Source organism: Neoarius graeffei, chromosome 11 (genome assembly GCF_027579695.1).
Source record: "Neoarius graeffei isolate fNeoGra1 chromosome 11, fNeoGra1.pri, whole genome shotgun sequence".
Taxonomy (NCBI): domain Eukaryota; kingdom Metazoa; phylum Chordata; class Actinopteri; order Siluriformes; family Ariidae; genus Neoarius; species Neoarius graeffei.
The window spans coordinates 45,537,114-45,558,483 of NC_083579.1; the positions used below are offsets into that span (position 1 = coordinate 45,537,114).

At 41.9% G+C, this 21,370-nt stretch overlaps 2 protein-coding genes across 6 annotated transcripts in view; both read left to right on the forward strand.

Annotated features, from left to right (window-relative positions):
- Positions 1-14,723, forward strand: part of LOC132894329 (signal-induced proliferation-associated 1-like protein 1) — a 138,950-nt gene extending 124,227 nt beyond the window's left edge. For 4 of the 5 annotated variants that reach the window (XM_060934002.1, XM_060934006.1, XM_060934003.1 and 1 more), the window contains 6 exons: positions 4,894-5,053; positions 5,214-5,412; positions 6,953-7,102; positions 9,071-9,185; positions 11,018-11,096; positions 12,919-14,723. In XM_060934002.1, the coding sequence (XP_060789985.1) occupies positions 4,894-5,053; positions 5,214-5,412; positions 6,953-7,102; positions 9,071-9,185; positions 11,018-11,096; positions 12,919-13,062 (847 nt within the window). In that variant the 3' untranslated portion in view covers positions 13,063-14,723. The remainder of the gene's footprint in view (positions 1-4,893; positions 5,054-5,213; positions 5,413-6,952; positions 7,103-9,070; positions 9,186-11,017; positions 11,097-12,918) is intronic. The other variant, XM_060934005.1, reaches the window with a different exon arrangement.
- Positions 14,724-21,200: 6,477 nt separating this feature from the next.
- LOC132894330 (zinc finger protein DPF3-like) overlaps positions 21,201-21,370 on the forward strand; it is a 66,306-nt gene continuing 66,136 nt past the window's right edge. Inside the window, exon 1 of the transcript XR_009655640.1 lies at positions 21,201-21,249. The gene's annotated coding sequence lies outside the window, so the exon portion shown is untranslated. The remainder of the gene's footprint in view (positions 21,250-21,370) is intronic.

The window sequence follows — 21,370 nt, forward strand, 5'->3', positions numbered from 1 at the left end:
AAAGTGTCCCTCACTACATATCTGGCATTATGCCTTGGCTGTTTGCTCAGTCTTGGTTTAATTTACTGCTTTGCAAGTGATTATATATACCCCCGCTGTTGTAGTATGGTACGCGTACTGTTTACAGACCCCTTGTGCATGATGTCGCGTATCACATAATAATTACAGCTGGGGTCAGACGGGCACCGTCTTTCCTGCAAGCAAGGCTTAATCTGTCTTCAATATGGTTAATTTTTGCGCTGTTTTTTGCTTGTTCAAACAGAGAAATAGATAAAAGGCATTACCGTCTCCCCGCTTTCAAGAAAAATGTTAACAAATAGAAGCAAATGCTTCAAGAACAACGAGGAAATGAGTGGTTAAAGAATACGACGAGAGGAGCTCAGCCTGAAAACTCCAGAGAAATTCACAATTGTATTTAAAATGTATTTTACAAAAACAAAGTCAGAAGTGAGGATGGAAGAGTTTGCGTAAGAATCTTTTTTTTTTTCCCCCTCCCACCCCCCCTTCTGCTCGCATTCGAGTCAGCTCCTTCATGAAAGTGTTTAATTTTCTTAAAGGTGAAGCTGCTTCCTAATTTGACACAGAGAACCCAGATTGGTTTCAAACAACTCGGGCATAAAAAAAAAAAACTCAACAAAGAGTGACATGCGCGATAAATCCTGAAAGAACAGAACAGATTAAGAGCGGAGAGAGCTGGAGCTGTTTCTGTTATCAGAGGAACACAGTCCTGTGCAAAATATTTATATATTGTGGGGGTTTTTTTGGGGGGGGGGTTTGTTATATCATCCACCTCTAGGTTTATTAAAAAAAAAAAAACCACGCTGTGTCATGACATTCCGGCTGCGCTGATTCAATTACAGGTCGCCAGGTCTATATAAAACACCCATAACCTACACACTAAACAATTTTAAACTCAAACGTTATCCTGTCTGTCATGACGCAGTGCAGGGGTTTTTTTTTTGTTTTTTTTTAACCTAGAGGTGTATGATCTAACAAAAAACCCGATATAAATATTCTCAAACACCAGTACTGTTAAAGTCTTGGCACCCTATTTTCTTCATACAAACTTTGTTATAGATTTCTATTTTATGATTTCTACATTATCGAGTAATGAACCTTAGTCTGAGAGAGTTCTACACAAACACACTGAACTTGACAACAACTGCATGCATGTGAAATGGAAATAAATCAACTAAGGCAAGAAAAACTATTTTGGATAAAATTGTCCATTTACAAGTAAAAGGTAACCAATAACCAAACTTAATAATAAACTTAATCAATAACCAAACTTCAACTCAATGTGTGATCTTCATTTTGTGTTGCAATTCACAACAATTCTCTGGTTTTCCTAAAAAAAAAAAGTCCTTGCAAAATAGGGGACAGGTGGTAATATTGGGGGGCAAGTGGAAATTTACCCCCCACTTCCCCCCAGGGCAAGTGGGCTTAAAAGTTAATGTCGAGCCCTGTATTGGCCCAGTAAAGCCTGGACTTGAGTGTTCTGTCCAGTTGTCCCGGACTCCCCCCCCCCCCCCCCCCCCCCCCCCCAATGTTTAACACTGTTATGGCTGTTTACATGCCTAACATTTTGCGCGTATATATATATATATATATATATATATATATATATATATATATATATATATATATATAAAAAAAATTTTTTTTAAATAAAATGTTGGTTGACCATGCTGCATTTGAAGCTTGTGTTCGAACAATGAATGTATACTGGTGTCTGGACCAGTCATCATACACTTGTTACTCATGGTTCCTATTGTGCTGGGAGAGTACCTACTCTGAAGTAGGAGCTTTAAAAAATTATTATTTTTTTTTAAAAAGTCCCTCAACACGGTGTTTTAAAAACTATGATCGTTCTCTGTTCCTGCACTGCGGAAACGCACAAAAGGGGAACGTCCTCCAATAGTTCTAAGAACTATGAAAATTCCTCTGGTCCAAAAGTGCCTATAGACGTGTCGAGCTCATGAACAGTCAAACCTACAGGTAAGCTGTTCTCCAGAGCTTGCAGTAGGCTCCGATCATCTCTCAACTCTTTATGCCTGCAGTGTGTGTAGTTAACAAATTGACTCTGTTATTATCTTGAGTTGGGTTCTGTCATTTGCTTGCTAGCCTTATTTATTTATCATGCCCATTGCTGTCCATGAGTTAGATGCAAACTGTTCTGTTGCTCAGAATGGCAGTCACCTCTGTTTGTTGCTCCATCTTCCATTGATGCTCTTGAGCCCCCCCCCACGCACACACACACTTTACTGTGCTCTTCATTACTGAGCTTGCAAAGCTGTGCACTGCCCAGTTCATACAGTCCTAGACAGTCCCCTTCTATGTTGACGGTGCTTGTGGCAGCCATTGCATCTTGTCACAGCATCTGTCTTTACTGGGGCTCATAAACTTGCCACCTGCTTTCTGACAGGAGCTTGTTGCCTTTGTCTGTCAAGCTCCATGAAAAGCCCACCGTGGGATCCTGCCCTTGTCCTGGAATTTTCATCTCTTCAACAAAGAGACTGGGATAACAGCCTTGGTGATTAATTTGCCTTGCATATGTTGGTGACCCAGATGACTTTGAAGTCACCACGTGATTTTGAAGGTATGACTTTTTGGACAGAAATCATCTACTTTTGTTACCCATGTCCTTTGCTGCTTCTTGGACTGGATGGTGGGAATTTGTCACTCAGTTCAGCTATCTGACTTGCAGGGAAGATGCAAAGAGCTCCCCTGTCTAAACAGGGATTGGCTCACCAGGTGCACGTCATCGCCTTGGCTTACAGGTGGGCTTACTTCTTTGGTTCCATTTGTAAAGTCATAAACAACTAAGTGATTACAGCAACCTGGCTAGGATCAAGGAATATCTGATCATGAACATGCCAGAGCACCCTGCCTTTTCCTAATACATTCCCATCGTAGTTAACGTGGCCTTGTTTTGTTTCAAGAGAGCCATATCTGCCAACCTGTTGTCAGAACTTGTTTGGTTCCATGGAATCCCAATCCTAGTGCCCACACAACTAATCTAAAACAGGATGTTTTTGAGCTGCTGTAAGTTACCCTGGAAATTCTGTATTTGAAAGTCAGAGCTGGATCATCTGGGGGGGGGGGGGGTTATCATACGTCAATGCATCCTTTTGCGTCAACATGCCTGAAAAAAGTACGTCCAGAAGCCCACTCCCGAATTTCTGGTAAGGCTTAACATGGACAGTTTTTACTCAAACGCTCTCTTAATTGGGCTAAAGGCCAATTTATGCTGACAACGCAGTCCTCGCAGATAGTGTCGCAGACAGTGTCTGCGTAACCCCCCACCTTCGCAGACGCTCTGCGCGCACCTCCCAAAAATTGTGACCACCGCAGAAGCCTCGCAGACAGCGTCGCAGACAAGAGGGCTGTGATTGGTCCACTCTACATCCGCTGTACACGCACTTCCGCTTCCCTACTTTTCCGGTTTGTTTTGTTTTCATGACCGCCATTTTTAAAAACACGAGCGAAGATGGAGCAGCACGAAGAGCGGTTGATCGAGGAAGTGAGGAAGTACGTACATCTATACGACTCTAGTTCTAGTCATTATAAGTAACCGGAGGATAAACACTCCACTAACCACACCCACCAACTACTCCTAGCGACTTCGCGCCCCCTTGCGTTGTGGCGGTGAATAACATCGTGCACGCCTATTACTCCCCGCTCAATGATAAATTACAACTGTCTGCGAAAAGCTATCTGCGAAAGCCTTGTTGCAAGAGCATGCAGAGGCCTTAACTCTAATACAACGATAACTGCGCAGATAATTATCTCCCCTGGTCCATAATACTATCGTTCTAAGAACGTCAATACACAAATATTGTTACTGCAAACTTGCCTAGCCTGTTTAGTGAGTGGAATACGGTATGGGACATTTGTGTGGCAAAGAAGACTGCAGCACAAACCCATGTTGTGAAATGTTTTTTTTTTTTTTTTTCTGTAAGTAGCTTGTAATCAATTTTTTTTTTTCTACTAGAGTGTAGAAAATCTTACATCCTGCAAATTAAAAGTGAATCACTGAAAAGTACGAAGTACCAAAGATCCTTCGTTTGGGTAACAAGTGTGAAAATACAGGATTCTCTGAGGAGGTGTTCAAATTTTTTAATCATCTTGATACTGTTGGTGTAAAGTAAAATATTCAGTGCTACAGTACTGTACCTACTGAATATTAAGTGCTGTACATACCTATGATGCCTTTTAGTCCATAATGAGGCTTAAAGGTATTTTGTCGGACCTGCAGTACGGTCCCGTTTTGTTCAGCTGTTTCTTCAGCACGGTAAGAATCATTATCGCTCGGCGATAATGCAGTGGATTGGTCTGGAATTCTGTCAACTTATTAAGTCTCAGTGAAATCGCATTATGGGATGGCCTACATTTTATGAACATGAATAAAATACTTTAGAGTATTCGGTAATTATGAGCAGCTTGCTCGTTTGGCATGGATGAATTAACCGCTGGACTGAGCGTCATTTGTTTCTGCCCACGTAAGTAATGGGCCTTCAGTCGTCTCTGTGGAAATTAAGTTAGGAGCTGATGTTCGAGGAGCTCTGTGGCTGCTTCAGAATTGTGAAGGGCATGAATGTTGAGTAATGACTCGCTATATTCTCACTGTCTAGTGTTGCCCAGATAAGGATGGGTTCCCTTTTGAGTCTGGTTCCTCTCTAGGTTTCTTCATGTCTTCTCAGGCAGCTTTTCCTTGCCACTTGCTCATTAGGAGCAAATTTAAATCTGTATCCGGATTTCTGTAAAGCTGCTTTGTGACAATGTCTGTTGTAAAAAAGCGCCATATAAATAAACTAAATTGAATGAAATGTACCATTTAATGAGCATACGATCAAGTTGCTTTTGGCTTTGTGTCTGTTCTTTCTAATTCAGGCGGCATCAGAGCGATGGGTATATAAGTGGGCAGCCTCAGCTACGGGCCACTATGAAGGTGAGCCAGTCCCCTCAGCCCACTCCCAGATCCACTGTAGAGGAGGATCTAAAGAAACTCATCACTCTGGACAGCCCTCCTCCTAGCTGTAGCAAAACTAAGGTACCGCACTCTGATACTTTCATTAAGGCTAAATTTATTTGAATTTTGTTAATGCAGTGTATTTTACAAGTGACATTTTTCATGCTCGAATGCATGAGTGTGCACGTGCGCTTTTTTTTTTTTTTTTGACACATTCTGACTGGCAGTTCTGTTTTTCCAGCCCTTCTCACTGTCCACACAGAGTCCCCGCTCCTTACAGCGGACCTTCTCTGATGAGAGCATCTTTAGTGGGCAGAGGGTGTTCACGGCAGCCCGTCAGAGCGCCAGCCTGTTCGGTCACTCCACCATGCCGCGCTCACCCAGTGCCCGCAGTGCCTCACTGCACCAACCGTCCTATACGCAGGGTGCCAAATCTCTGGGTGAGCTGGACCTTTAAATACGAGAGACGATCTCTTGTTGGAAACGAGGAAATTGAAGTGAATTGGGCTGATATTCAGGGGGGTTGGAATGCAATGTCGGCATAAAATATATTGAACATTTTTAATGGTGTCGTTTTGAAGGATTTGATATGTAGCTTGCAGAGGTGGACAGTAACGAAGTATATTTACTTGAGTACACTTTTTGAGTATTTGTATTTTATTTGAGTATTATTATTTTTGGGAACTTCACTACATTTGAAAGACAAATATCGTACTTTTTACTCCACTACATTTCTATCACTGTCCTCGTTACTATGAAGCAGCTTTGAAAGTGGATGTTTTTTTCCTTTTCTTTTCTAAAACGTGTTTGGTTTTTTCGCAGGTGACACTGAGACAGCCGATCAGTAATCACTAGGGTCACGTCACGTCCATAGACTGTATAAAATAAAGTTCAGTGATGGCGGAACGGAAGGAGGCGGTTCTTCTGGAGCATGCGCGCACTCATGGCTTTACCTAGAACCCATGTTTCAGTTTTCTAAAAGGATTCGTTTCGTTTTAAATGTTTGCTTTGTTTGCTGAAAACGAACCACATCACGGCCGACAAAAACTCGCCGTCCAACCTGCGAAGCACATTGAGGGATGTAAACGTTTTATTCCAAGAGAAAGCTTGCAACGAAGCTGTCTGTGCTTTTAGAGCGAGCGATACCGTTGCAATAGCTATGGAGTCTGGTTAGTCACATGACTTTCTATGGATTTGCCCGCCAAGTTGCCGTAGCCTTGTCTACGGCTAACGTTAACACATAGCTAGTTAACTTGGACGCTGTTAGTTAGCATGTAAAAACGGAGTTACGCTAACATGAATAACGTTAACTTTTCTGAAGTCCTTTCAGAAATGTTTTAGCATAATCTTGGCAAATAAGCAATGTAGAAATCTTTCTTTTCTAGTAGCGTTAGCTACCCAATATGATTTAGAGTTTGAAGAGAGTTTGCTAGCATGTCAGGTGGAGCTTCACTGACTAGCGAGCTTAACGTTAAACCACCATGATGCACAGCATGCGTTCATTTTGTGAATCCACATTTCTGTCTTTGGTAACGGTGTTAGGTTTTGTAAGCGCTGTGGCAATAATACAACAATGCGTTGACAGAAAATGTACTTTTAATACTTAAGTATTTTTAAAAGCAAGCACTAAAGTACTTAAGTAAAAATTTGACTGGACAAGTTTCACCTGTATCGGAGTAACATTTGACCAGTGCGAGCTGTACTTTGACTTCATTACTTAAGTTGGGTACTTTTACCCACCTCTGGTAGTTTGTTTATGCCAAATATCATGCTCTATACAAAACTCTTTTAAGGTAAAAAATATTTTAGAAATGTATTGTTTAAGACCCCCGCACAGCTTTCAGGCAATACCTCAGAATATGCTTCCTGCAGAATCGGTTGATTTGTTATGGAGTAACCCATAGGGGTGTGTGTGTGTGTGTGTGTGTGTGTGTGTGGCTTAGATCCACAGTAGCACTGATGCTTGTGCTGTTTCCCCAGGTGACCTCACTTTTACAGAGAGCAGTGTTTTTGATGCTGCACCATGCAGGAAGCCCCAGCAGGACCCCGGCCTCATCCCCCTTCCTGATGCCAGCGCAGACAGCGGGCTCGACTGGTCTGACCTTGTGGATGCAGCCAAAGCGTTTGAAGGTATTCAAAACCATTTTGTTCAAAAATCCAAGCTTAAAGGTGCCATTTGTAATTTTTTTTTTTTTAAACTGTTTATACATCTATAATGTAATTATCCTAGGTCAAAGATCACTTGAACTGATTTGCAAGAGGTCCCATATAACAGGTCCTCATTAGGTTCTTTATTTCAGACCTTACCAGCTTTGAAATCGGCTCCCTGTTTCGCTAGAGAAGAGCTGCCGAAATCTCTCACCGCCGCCACCATGCTCCCTCTCTTTGCAGTTCATTTCAGAGACAGCAGAGGGCTCTAGAGATTATAAACTTCTTTAATTATAGCAATGTAAATGTGTTTCAAAGAGTCGACGACAAAACAAGTCTGGAAATGTTTATTTGAATACTAAAGTATAAAATGATAGAGTATATTTAACATTTGAAATTTGAGGTAATAAAGATCTGGCATTAAGGAGATTTTTAAATATGTAAGCATGTTCAGCCTAGGGTTGGTCCTTATTTTTTTAAATGCACATTATCAAGTAAAATGATCCTACTTTGTCTTTAAAAAATTTTTTTTAGCTTTCATCATTCAGTGTTTGTGTAATTGTGTGCCTTAAGCCTCGGTCACAACCGGCCGTACGTGCTCCTACGGCCGGTCTACGTGCAAAAAGCGCAAGAAACGCACGGAGGGCGCGCGTGTGACGTGCTGATTTTCGAGCCGTAGACCGGCCGCAGAGGTTCTTTGTCATGTCAAACAAACTCTACGGGTTAGACCCCGAAGCCGCCGCCAGGCGCCGCTAAAACCGCCATTTAGAATTTGAGCCGCCGCCAGCCAATAATTTTGTAAGCCAATTTGAGCCGCTATCTAATAAAATTTGGCTGAGCCACTAAGAATTGTGTACATCAAATAATGGGTTTATCCACATCATGAGCTACAAGAAAAGTGACACAAACATGATCAACTGTACACACTAGTAGTAACACAATAGAGACGTATAGGCATACACTGTAGAGATTTAGAACTGATATCACAGCACAGAGAGCCACCACAAGCTTGCCGTTGTGACTACCTGTCTGGCTTCCCGCCCCTCACACCGTTACCACGATACACTGGGGAACCCGGGAACCCACCCAGAGCATCAATCGACTCCGATATCGACGAGATGGCTGCATTCTTTGCTGCTGCTGAGGGAAAGTGTAAAGGTATTTTTGTTTGTTTGTTTCACATACTTCGAGATTGATTGATTAAAAAAAAAGTACTCCACCACTCTACTTTCATCATAGTAAGATAGCTGCCAGTCCTTCACTGGTCATTGCTAGTGAGAGTAGATAGCTAGATGCCTTCCTCGAACAATCCAGATTAGCTTCTTATTAGCATTGAACTACAATCTTGCTAGATTTATATTTACAATGAAGTAAGAGACCAGGGGACCTGTGGTAATTTGCTATTTATTCCCCCCATTTGTTTGATCCGTTCGCCCGGATATATGCCACACAGTGACGTCCAGTATCAGCCATTTGTAGCCATAAACATTTTGGTGGCTGCAGCAGCCATTAAGGTTTTGGCTGAGTCAGCTAGCCAGCCAATAATTTCATCAGCCAGCCATTATCCTGAAAACAAACGGCTTCGGGGTCTACTACGGGCGCTTATGTTTTTTTTTCAGGTTGCAAGACAAACTTGCGGTCAATGCGCGTCTTTTTCCATGAACAAAAAAAAGCAGTGATTTGGGAAACGCCAAAAATCGCACGGCCAAAAAAATCGTACGTCTGGTTGTGACCTAGGCTTTAACTGGCCCTGCTGCTTCAGTTTGTTGGCTTGCTGAGAAGAGAATTGCTTTTGCATAGAAGACATGGTTTGTTTGTTTGTTTGTTTGTTTGTTTGTTTTTGTTTTCACTCTGGCAATAATCAGAGTGTTCCTTCAAAGACTGACAGTCTCGGACGTTTTATCGCTCTCACTCTGATAGTTTCTTCTTTCTATTTCCATTTGTGTCTAGTTCAAAGAGCAACATTCTTTGCAGTGAAAGATGCCACTTCTAGGTCAGACGCACACACCCCGGGTTCACAGAAGACGGAACTGCAGACCTCCCTACAGCAGCATGTCTCATCCAGGTGTGTTGCTGCCTTTTATCAAACATCTGTACTCAGGATGCATTGATACTAGTGTTGATATTGGGTATAGGTTTAATATAGGGCTGCGTACCGGTACTGTACCGTGAAAATCGATTCGGTACAGGTCCAAAATACCGGATCATGAAGTACCGGTACTGTACCGATATAAATTTACACCAAGTATCTGCTTATTTTGTGACTGAAGATGCGTAAATCCTACCACAAAGACGAAAATTTAGCACTGGAAAAGACGTAAAATGCCGCGCTGAAACTTGAAATCAGAGCCATCTTTGATTTGAGATCCTCTCGCTACAGTCTCACGAGACATTGCGAGAGCTTGGCTGATCCAGCGTTCTGATTGGTCAAAAAGACTCAAAAGCAGGTCAGCCATTTTCCCTTTGCTGGCATTGGCGGCCTTTGTTGCTTTGTGTAATTTTGTCGCGCAAGTTAAAGGTCGCGGACTGCGCGTAGTCTGTAGTACTCTAGTGTAGTCACTTCTCGCTGTGAGACAACTTATGACTTTTTGTCCCAAGTTAACTATAGGGTGACTGAGAAGTGAGGGAGGAAACCTAGTTATGTTCGTTTTTTTTTTCTTTTTTTTTTTTAAAGGTTTTTTTTGGGGGGCTTTTTGCACCTTTATTGGATAGGACAGTGTAGAGACAGGAAATGAGCGGGAGAGAGAGACGGGGAGGGATTGGGAAAGGGTTAGGGTTAGGGATTGGGTCCCTGGATTTATGGTATGGCGCCTTATCCACCTGAGCCATGACACCCCCGTGTTCGGTTTTCTTTGCATAAAGATACTGACAAGTTGTCAACAGTTTAATGTTTGTCATTATTGAAGAAGTTCAGAAGAATTTGTCACATTGTTCAGGTACAGGTCCGGACCTGTACCTAAACCTCTGTACCTGATGTCACGTTTAGGTACGCAGCCCTAGTTTAATACCATGCTCCTCATGCACTCTTAAGTGTAAAAATGTTCCTATACCAGCATGTGATTCTGTGCGACGTAAACCGTGTGTACATTGTTGCACTAATTAACAAATTGACCGTGATCTGGACTTATTTAATGGCGGTCAAAGAAAAGCGGACCACAAACTGTGCTCTGTGAACATATCAAAAGGGGAAACTACAGCATAGAATAACTTTGTCATCATCTTATGGTGTTTCAACAGTATCTTTTAATAAAGGTTATTAAAAATGAGCACAAGGTGCCATGAATTTTGCAAGTATGGACCAGTGAAGTGAGCATGTAGAGAAATTATCATGAAGAAAACAATTTCTGTGAGCACTGAGCCACACATACTTCAGGTCTACTCTTTATTTTGGGGCCGTGGTGCAGTTCATTCGGTTTTAAATAACGCTCGCTGATATCTCTCTGCACACTTGTTTAAAGATTCTGAATGAACGGCATGAGGTGTTAAACGTAAATCTCAACACGAGGAGTTCGTCGCTAGCACCACACCGCAGCAACTAAAATAAACGGAGCTAAAGAAAACGTTCCATGACCTCCATGATTGCTTAATACCAAGTAGGTTAATCATTTCTGTATCCGTATCAACGAGTACCAAAAAACGTCATACTCGTACTCCGTTCTAAACAGTATCGCTGCGTCCCTAGTGTGTGCTCTTATGGCCTTAGAACTCAAATTAAGCATTTACTGAAATTCAGACCGCACTTGGACCAAAGGTTTTGCCTGAAAAGGTGTGGTACATGGGCTGCACAGAGGGGAATATTACATCACGCTGTTTTTGTTGAGTATTTTTCAAACAAAATGACGTGTTTAACTAACCTGAACATGTTCCTGTGGCGGTGGTCTGTGTGTTCCTGCTCAGTGAGAGTTCTGCCAGTCTGATCGGGAAGGTCAGCCAGCTGGAGTCGATGGTGAAGCTGCTGCAGGAGGATCTGAAAAAGGTGAGCGAAAGAGAAGTTAACTGGATTATAGCGTGTAAAGCTGCAGATGGTCTGGTGTGTGGGTGTTTTATTTTTTTTTTTCTCCCTCTCAGCAGTAACTAACTCATTTAAGTAAATATCAGAGTTTTGTTATGAAATGAAAAACAATGTGAAAGCCTCCGTTTCCCATCTGTATGCTTTCTTGGCAGCTATAAATCTGAGTTGTGCGCGATGGGTCGGTCTCAGAAACTGGGTACTGTGGGGGTACCCCACTAAATATACAGTCAATAAACTATATGGTTTTGAATGGTGATGTTGGTTTTAATTTGAAATAAAATGATGAAAGAAATACTACAGATAAAACTAAACCTTTGATGTGAATACTCTATTCAGAATTTGGCAAAAATTCTGCAAATTTGTGGAAAAATGTCAGCTTGATCTGGGACATGATAAATGGTTGACTCCATCGCATTCCCTTAAAAAGGTTGTAGTCCACTGAAAAGTCTACAGTTATCACTAATTGTATTTTAAGTTGTAACTTTATACACCTAAGGATTGGTGCGCTCACAGAATAATCATAACCGTAATAAAACATCATGCAAAATATTTGATCACCGTCGTAACTCCATTTTCCGCAAACCCAAAACCAATACGATCGTGTGTTTTGATCTAAACGGAAAGCCTCAGGGTCAAGGTCACGACCTCACCAAAAGTAGTAACTTAAAATCACTACACCATATAAACATTTAGTTATAAATCTGCGATTTTGTTTTTTAAAACAAAAGCTGAAAGTTAGGTATAGAATATGTTTCTTACAGAATATGTTACAATGGTAGCTGGTCTTGTATGAATTTCTGAGCTATAAAATGAGTTGTGGTCTATTTTTTACCGTAGCGTGTTATTTGTGTGCGGGGAAGGACACACATTAACAATTTGCATGTGTAGAATGGAATTTTCCACTCCAACAGTTAGAAGTTGATCGTGCTTCCATTTGTGGTCTTTCTGTTACGCGGGTGATCTGTTCGGACGTTATCACTGAAAAGGTGAGTTTTAACAGTTTTATTTTGTTTTAGTCTTGCAGTATAAGGCAGTAGAATGTTTCTTTTTCATCTTCCTTTCATATTTCGTAGTGTTTGCGTATTTTTGGCCAATATTTTGCAACCACGGTCAATTTAGATCGAACTTTTGATAGAATCTACGGCCAGTCATTTTGCCCCGCCCCTGCCTTGCGCTCTGTCCGGTGCGGTAGTGATGTCCTGTTGCTCGCGCGCCGCAGCAGAGACCCGCGCGACCTTCAGCCGGTACAGTCACTGTTCTTTTACCAGCGCCGTTATTCTCATCTTTCCGGTGTGTTCTTGATTTTTCCATTGTGTCCTATTTCGCCATATCAAATACCCAAAATGTATCATATTATTCATATTTAAGTGAATAATCAATTCAGTCATCATAACTTGGCATTTTTAACCCAAGCAATCAAAAAGAGGAAATTTATTCAATACTTTCACTCGTCTGTGAAGGAGGAGCTTTAATTCTTCATGATGTAGTTATTTTACAGTATATGTAAATCAATTTTGCAAAAGCATTTGAATTGTAATTAAAAATTTCCACAGTGGAGGCCAGATAAAGCAAGATACTATCTTTATTCTTATTAAACATGACAAAAGAAACATTGAGTGTTAGGTAAATGCAAAAAAAAAAAAAAGTAAAATTAGAAAATTTATTTTTTGACCATAATGTCCCAAATGAGAGACCAGTTTCTGAGACGGACCCCGTTACAAATAAACACGCCTTTTCATCATTTCCTTCTCCAAAGACTCAAATTTTCAATCTATTTCTCCCCCAGGAGAAGGATGCGAAGGCCTCGTTACAGGCCCAGATTCAGAGTCTGAGGGCAGACAATCAGCGGCTACTGGAGGAATCTCAAAACGCCTCGGCCAAACTGAAGAAATTCACAGAGTGGGTTTTCAACACCATCGACATGAACTGACTGACCTTCCAGTGCCATATTGCCCCACCCAAAATGCAATATGATTCATCACAGTGACTCTTTAGTCATGATGAGAACCCTGCATGTGTTTCTATTGTCTGGAAATCTGGGTGGGTGGGTGTGCATGCCCCCCCCCTTTGAGTGCCAGACCTGACTGAACTATTTCAATTGTTGACATCAGGAGAGAACTACTGTAGTGTAGAACACTTTTTTTTTTTTTTTTTTGGGGGGGGTCATTAATTTGTTTTATTGCTCACTTCCTCACTGTTCTTTGGCTCTCTATAATGCAATGAAACACTGCATATAAACCGTTAATTCACGTATTCGATAAAAGAGGAAAAAATTGCAAAGCAAGCTATGACCAGGTCCGCTATGCTGTGCAGTTCACGCCTGTGAGAATCGATATTTACGTCAAGAGACGGGTGGATTTACCCCATAGCAGTAGATGTTTGGGGACCGAAAGTGTTGCTTATTAAAGACACTATAGAAGCCATTCCTATACAGTTACAGTGGACTATACTTTGGGCAATTACCAAAATTTTAAACTAGATATATATTCACATAATGATTGGCTATGTAGGTGGCCATTGGCTGGTTTACTGACACTTGTTTGATTACTGATGGCTGTGAGAAGGGGTACTGTCCTGCTTTTGATGTTCCACTGATGTACATGATGTTCAGATTGATGTATTAATGTGCAAAGGACTACAGTCGCCTCAGTTATTTTCTGGCTAAGAGCCAAACTTGCAGTGAAGTCTGACTGCGGTCAGATGTGTTGCTTGCTCCGGTTTCACTGTTAAGATGGTGATCGGCTCATCTTCGAGGTACCTGTGGTTGGTGATACTCAATTATGCGTCGAGGTCCACGTCTTATTTGAACTGACCACTTTGAAACGTTTGAAAGGTCGATACAAATGTGATCTACAGCCTTGTGCGTAACTTGACCTACTGTATATCACCTACAGTACTTGTTATAAAGCAGGACAAGGTATTACTGATGGTTAGTGCCATAAGGTAAATATTTATATCTTATTGTGTACAAATAAATTAACAGCCTCTTGTACAATTGCCCCATAAATAGAAAAGTTATTTTTAAAAAAGTATTTATTTGTTGGATAGTCATTTTAAGATGTATTAAACCATTTTAAGATGTAGAAGCAAGGGAGATTTTGCAGAGTGCTGTGTAACTGATTTGTAAATAATTTTGTTCTTTTGTGGATAAGTGAAATGTTGCCATCTGTTGGAGAAAATGCCACAATAACTTCATTAAAGGAGTAATTAATAGCTCAAAGTGGCATTTTCTATGATTTACAAAATGTGGTTTACACCTCCTAATTTTTATTTTTTTTTAATCTTTATTATAAACAATGGCACCGGAAAAGAGAGCAAGATGTTTTCATGGAGTTTAATCATTGTTTTTATTGTGCTTGGTAAATTTGTCACATTTCCCTTAGTGTGTTTCTCCCCCGTATTTGGATTGCTCTCCTGATAGAGCTTATTTTCTGTTGTCTGAAATCTGACCTCCTCTCTGCAGACATTACTGGATCCTCTTTCCTGTTGGAAACTGTTATCTCCGACGTGCAGTAGCATGTTGTAATATTTCCCTTAACCTTTCACATGTAAAGACATTTATTCCATTAAAAATATTTTGGGCATTTTAAATGTTTGTCAGGTTATTGGGCATGTTGCGTAATGGAGTAAAACTTGTATTTCCATTTAGATTATGCCAAAAACATGCCTCCATTACCTATACTGCTTATCCATCAGGGTCGTGGGTGAGCTGGAGCCAATTCCAGCTGATGGGAGGGGTACACACTGGGCGAGTCACCAATCTATCACAGGGCTGATACAGAGACGAACAACCATTCATACTTCTGGCTGATTTGGAGTAGCCAGTTGACCTGATCTATTGATGATCTTAAAAATTATCGCCCCATTTCCAATCTTCCCTTCATTGCAAAAGTCCTAGAGCGTATTGTTGCCAATCAGCTCCAAGAGCATTTAACTCGATATAATCTTTGGGAGAAGTTTCAGTCTGGGTTTAGGGCCATGCACAGCACCGAGACTGCCCTGGTCAAGGTCGTCAATGATTTGCTGTTAGCTGCTGACACTGGCCATGTCAGTATACTTGTTCTCCTCGACCTTACAGCAGCTTTTGACAATGTATGTCACAATCTTTTATTGAGCCGCTTAGAAACTCTGCTTGGCATCACTGGTTCTTCTTTAGCCTGGTTCAAATCTTATCTTACCATGAGAGAACAGTTTGTGTCAATTGGAGACTTTAGATCCCCTAAATCACCCCTCCTTCATGGTGTCCCTCAGGGCTCTGTCTTGGGACCCTTATTATTTGTGATAGCCATCCTTCCTCTTGGCCACATAATACAGCATTATGGGCTTAACTTTCACTGTTATGCAGATGACACCCAAATTTATATTCAAACCAAACCCTCTTACCCCCTCCCTCCGTCCAATCTCGTCAACTGTCTAAATGCAGTTAACAACTGGATGGTGCAGAACTTTCTTAAATTAAATCAAGACAAAACAGAAGCCATCCTCATTTCCACCCCTTCTATCTTGAAAAAACTGGAGCACTCACAGCTATCTATTCCTGGTTATTTCACTTCCACTACTGTTGAAGTAAGAAATTTGGGTGTTATTCTGGACTCTACTCTCTCTTTTGACTCACACATTAAAAGCATCACTAAAACAGCTTTTTTTTCCACCTGAAAAGTCTCTCCAAACTCCGTCCCTCCTTGACTTCATCTGCAGCTGAAACGCTTATACATGCTTTTGTCACCTCAAGACTGGACTACTGCAATGCCCTGCTCGATGGCATCCCAGCCAAGCGACTAAATAGGCTGCAATATGTCCAAAACTCAGCCGCTAGGGTACTCACTCACACCAGGCCCTGGGATCATATCACTCCTATTCTATACAACCTGCACTGGCTCCCAGTCAAATACCGCATCCAGTACAAAATGATCTTACTTGTTTACAAATCCCTACATAACCTGGCCCCTCCCTATTTATCAAATCTCCTAACTCCATATCAGTTACCTTTAAATCTTCGCTCCACAGATGCCCACCTATTAGCAGTCCCTTACTCTCGGCTCTGCTCTATGGGTGACAGGGCTTTCAGTGTAAATGGCCCTAAGCTGTGGAATGCCCTGCCACTAGCGTTGCGCCAATGTTCAACACTGTCCTCTTTCAAAAAACAGCTAAAACACATCTCTTTAGCGTGGCCTTTTCTCTCTGATTTTTTAATAATGTTATTATTGATTTCTTATTTTATTTTATTGTTCTGCTTTTGTTTGTTTTTTACTGTTCAGTGTCCTTGGGTACCTTGAAAGATGCTTATAAATAAAATGTATTATTATTATTATTATTATTATCTGCATCTCTTTGGACTGGGAGGAAACTGGAGCACCTGGAGGAAACCCACACAGGCACGGGGAGAGCATGTGAACCTCCGTATAGAAAGGCCTCAGTCGGTCATGAGGTTCGAGCCTAGAACCTTCTTGCTGTCAGGCGACAGTGCAAATCACTGTGCCACCATACCATAAACAAATTGCAGTTAAAAAAAATTGAATGTGTAACAATTTGGATGTTGGATTATATTTAATTTCACTTTATACCAGAACGCTATGAGACAGCTAGTTGCAATGGTTTCAGGTCGACTTGAAATTAAATTTCATTTCCTTTTGTGCAACAGTTAAATTTCCATTGAAATTTTGCAATGTGTTACTTTTATCATGGATTAACCAGGAAGGTAGGGTTTATCAGGTCTGGTAAGTACGTGGGAACAAGAATGTGTGAGCTTGCTGTGTGAGAGATCCAAAAAGATACGCCTTTCCTCAGAGGTTCCTGTAAAATATGGAGCTGTAGCACCTGCACATGGTAAGTCACTCAGTAAAAGGGCGCCAGTGCCAGTCCTAATGGACTGATATTGTTTAAACCCTTTCTTCTGTCTCCGTTTTGTTGGAAGACCAGCATCTGTTCATTTATTTTGGCATCCTTATTCCTTACTTAACCACAGACGAGGGACCAGTTCTGTTCTACCATTCTACGTGTGTAAATGAGGTGCCTGACGCTATACAGTGGTGCTTGAAAGTTCATGAACCCTTTAGAATTTTCTATATTTCTGCATAAATATGATCTAAAACATCATCAGATTTTCACACGTCCTAAAAGTAGATAAAGAGAACCCAGTTAAACAAATGAGACAAAAATATTATACTTGGTCATTTATTTATTGAGGAAAATGACCCAATATTACATATCTGTGAGTGGCAAAAGTATGTGAACCTTTGCTTTCAGTATCTGGTGTGACCCCCTTGTGCAGCAATAACTGCAGCTAAATGTTTCCGGTAACTGTTGATCAGTCCTGCACACCAGCCTGGAGGAATTTTAGCCCGTTCCTCCGTACAGAACAGCTTCAACTCTGGGATGTTGGTGGGTTTCCTCACATGAACTGCTCGCTTCAGGTCCTTCCACGACATTTCGATTGGATTAAGGTCAGGACTTTGACTTGGCCATTCCAAAACATTAACTTTATTCTTCTTTAACCATTCTTTGGTAGAACAACTTGTGTGCTTAGGGTTGTTGTCCTGCTGCATGACCCACCTTCTCTTGAGATTCAGTTCATGGACAGATGTCCTGACATTTTCCTTTAGAATTTGCTGGTATAATTCAGAATTCATTGTTCCATCAATGATGGCAAGCCGTCCTGGCCTAGATGCAGCAAAATGGGCCCAAACCATGATACTACCACCACCATGTTTCACAGATGGGATAAGGTTCTTATGCTGGAATGCAGTGTTTTCCTTTCTCCAAACATAACATAACGCTTCTCATTTAAACCAAAAAGTTTTATTTTGGTCTCATCCGTCCATAAAACATTATTACAGATATATAATATTGGATTATTTTCCTCAATAAATGACCAAGTATAATATTTTTGTCTCATTTGTTTAACTAGGTTCTCTTTTTCTACTTTTAGGACTTATGTGAAAATCTGATTGTTTTAGGTCATATTTATGCAGAACTATAGAAAATTCTAAAGGATTCACAAACTTTCAAGTACCGCTGTACTTAATTTCACTTGGGTAGGAGAGGGTGTCAGTGTATAAAGTGAATTATTTACTGTCCATTTTATTGTTGCAGATCGCTGTCAAACTGTAAGACAGGTGAAGTTTAGCAGAGTACGATTTGTTTTTCTCTTACTTGGCCTTTCCAGACAGTTGACACCAGTCCTTTATTTCCCCCCTCTTCATTATTTGTCCTATCATCCAGGTTGCAGAGTGAAGTCACTATCTGCACTGGTTCCGAATGACAAGGAACCTGCCCAGTTATCCGTTCCGCACCAACCCCAGGACTTGCGGGAAAAGTGTTCAGATATGACTGCCACACTCACTTCACTCAAAGGGCTCATGTTAATCATGTAGAACCTAAAGAAGATTCTACAGTGATGTCCAGGCAACAGCACTATAGTCTACCTGCACCAGCATACCTATAATAATGCTCATGAGGATGAGACCGATGTAGAGTGGCATGGGAGCATGGTGGTGGCCAGGCTTCTGGACCACCTGTTGGCTATGATGGACAACCGCCACCCCGTAGGCCGGTCTCTGGGGAATACACAATTCATAATCTCTTACCTCCATAACAGAACAGTCTAACGGCTGCTTTTCGGTCTAATAGTATGTGTACCAGGTTCAAAAATTAACACACTGCATGCTTGCCTTCATGGAACACTGCAAAATCAGTTCATTGATTTACAAATTGGGGTGATTATGACCTTGGACAAAACCTCTGAGGTCAACCCCAAGAGTCATCTGCCAATGCATGCAAGGTGAGCTTATTGCTCGAGCATGCAGCTTCCCCATGCTTTCTGATGACGTGATTACAAGCAAAAAAAAAAAACAGGCAGTATTCAAATACTCATGGCAAAGACTCATAAAAGGATCCTTAATGGATTCCAGCACAAAGGGTAGATTCAACACTCATGGTCGATCTTTGGTGTAGATGGTAACATGTCACAGTCCAAGAGTCCATGAAGACTTGTTAATACCTTGGGAATCGGGCATCACATTGGATCCAACCAATGAGGCTCACACCATTCAAAAAGTTTCCATTTGAAGGCATACCTGGCCTGTGTATTTGATGCACTTGCATTCAGAAGTGTTTTTTGGATTGCTAGGTCAGAATTTCATAGCAAGAGGATAAACCCAGAGGCACAGGTGCCCTGGTAAAGGATGCCAAATGACTTTGTCTAGCTAAGATGGCAGGTTTGTTTGGGGAGGAAGCCATCAGGATGTCACCTCAGCCATCTTTGGGCCATGAACTGTGACAAAGTTTGCACTAAAATAGGGTGCCTGAGACTTTTGCACAGTGCTGTATGGGAATAATTTCATAATAAATAATTATGCATGACTGCTTGGCTTGTAAAATAAATATCAACAGAATTCAAATCAATTGATTTACCTGAGGGGCGGCACAGTGGTGTAGTGGTTAGCACTGTCGCCTCACAGCAAGAAGATCCTAGGTTCGAGCCCCGTGGCCGGCGAGGGCCTTTCTGTGCAGAGTTTACATGTTCTCCCCGTGTCCGTGTGGGTTTTCTCCGGGTGCTCTGGTTTCCCCCACAGTCCAAAGACATGCAGGTTAGGCTAACTGGTGACTCTAAATTGACCGTAGGTGTGAATGAGTGTGAATGGTTGTCTGTGTCTCTGTGTCAGCCCTGCGATAACTTGGCGACTTGTCCAGGGTGTACCCCGCCTTTCGCCCGTAGTCAGCTGGGATAGGCTCCAGCTTGCCTGCGACCCCGTAGAACAGAATAAGCAGCTACAGATGATGGATGGATAATAATTATGCATGGATGCTTGGCTTGTAAAATAAATATCAACAGAATTCAAATCAATTGATTTACCTGAGGGGCGGCACGGTGGTGTAGTGGTTAGCACTGTCGCCTCACAGCAAGAAGGTTCTGGGTTCGAACCCAGCGGCTGACGAGGGCCTTTCTGTGCGGAGTTTGCATGTTCTCCCCGTGTCCACATGGGTTTCCTCCGGGTGCTCTGGTTTCCCCTACAGTCCAAAGACATGCAGGTTAGGTTAACTGGTGACTCTAAATTGACCGTAGGCGTGAATGTGAGTGTGAATGGTGGTTTGTCTCTGTGTGTCAGCCCTGTGATGACCTGGCGACTTGTCCAGGGTGTACCCCGCCTCTCACCCATAGTCAGCTGGGATAGGCTCCAGCTTGCCTGCGACCCTGTAGAACAGAATAAGCAGCTACAGATGATGGATGGATAATAATTATGCATGGGTGCTTGGCTTGTAAAATAAATATCAACAGAATTCAAATCAATTGATTTACCTGAGGGGCGGCACGGTGGTGTAGTGGTTAGCGCTGTCGCCTCACAGCAAGAAGGTTCTGGGTTCGAGCCCAGCGGCCGACGAGGGCCTTTCTGTGTGGAGTTTGCATGTTCTCCCCGTGTCCGCGTGGGTTTCCTCCGGGTGCTCCGGTTTCCCCTACAGTCCAAAGACATGCAGGTTAGGTTAACTGGTGACTCTAAATTGAGCGTAGATGTGAATGAGTGTGAATGGTTGTCTGTGTTTATGTGTCAGCCCTGCGATGACCTGGCGACTTGTCCAGGGTGTACCCCGCCTCTCGCGGCTACAGATAATGGATGGATGGATGGATGGATGATTTACCTGAGGAAGTGCTTGTGTTTGATAAGGAGAAGCAAATTCTAGTGAATAAAAACAATTTGAGTTCAGCATTTAGGTTGACTGGATAAACTACACCAACAAAAAAGAAAATATTAAATCTTTGGCAAACTGTTTGTATGTATATTTCTGGAGTTTAGTTTGTAGTCGTGAGAGGTTTTATGCGGTCATGTTGTCTGACCTGAAGAGGGCTTCATGGAGATCAACTTTACACTCCTGGCCTGTTTCAGTGCACAAAGGAAATCCCTTTAAAACACCTTTCAAACATGGGCGTTCTCAGGCTGACAGCTCACACACAAAGACCACGCCTCATCCACCGGTGCCGCCAGATGATTGGTTGGAAATCTCACACGGCTCTCTGATTGGCCGTTTGTTCTCGGTTTCTCCGTCAGATCTGCGTTGCCTCCACTGCTATTCCGTTACAGTGGGGCAAAATGGCGGCTGTCATTCAGAATCCTTTAAACGCGTAAGTAGCGGATTATTTCTTAAAAGCGCTGCGAGTTGGTGTGAAAAGCAGGAACAGTACTGATCCGAAATGTCCAACACTTCGTCTCGGTTTTATTGGGAACGGTTCCGGTTTGTTTTCT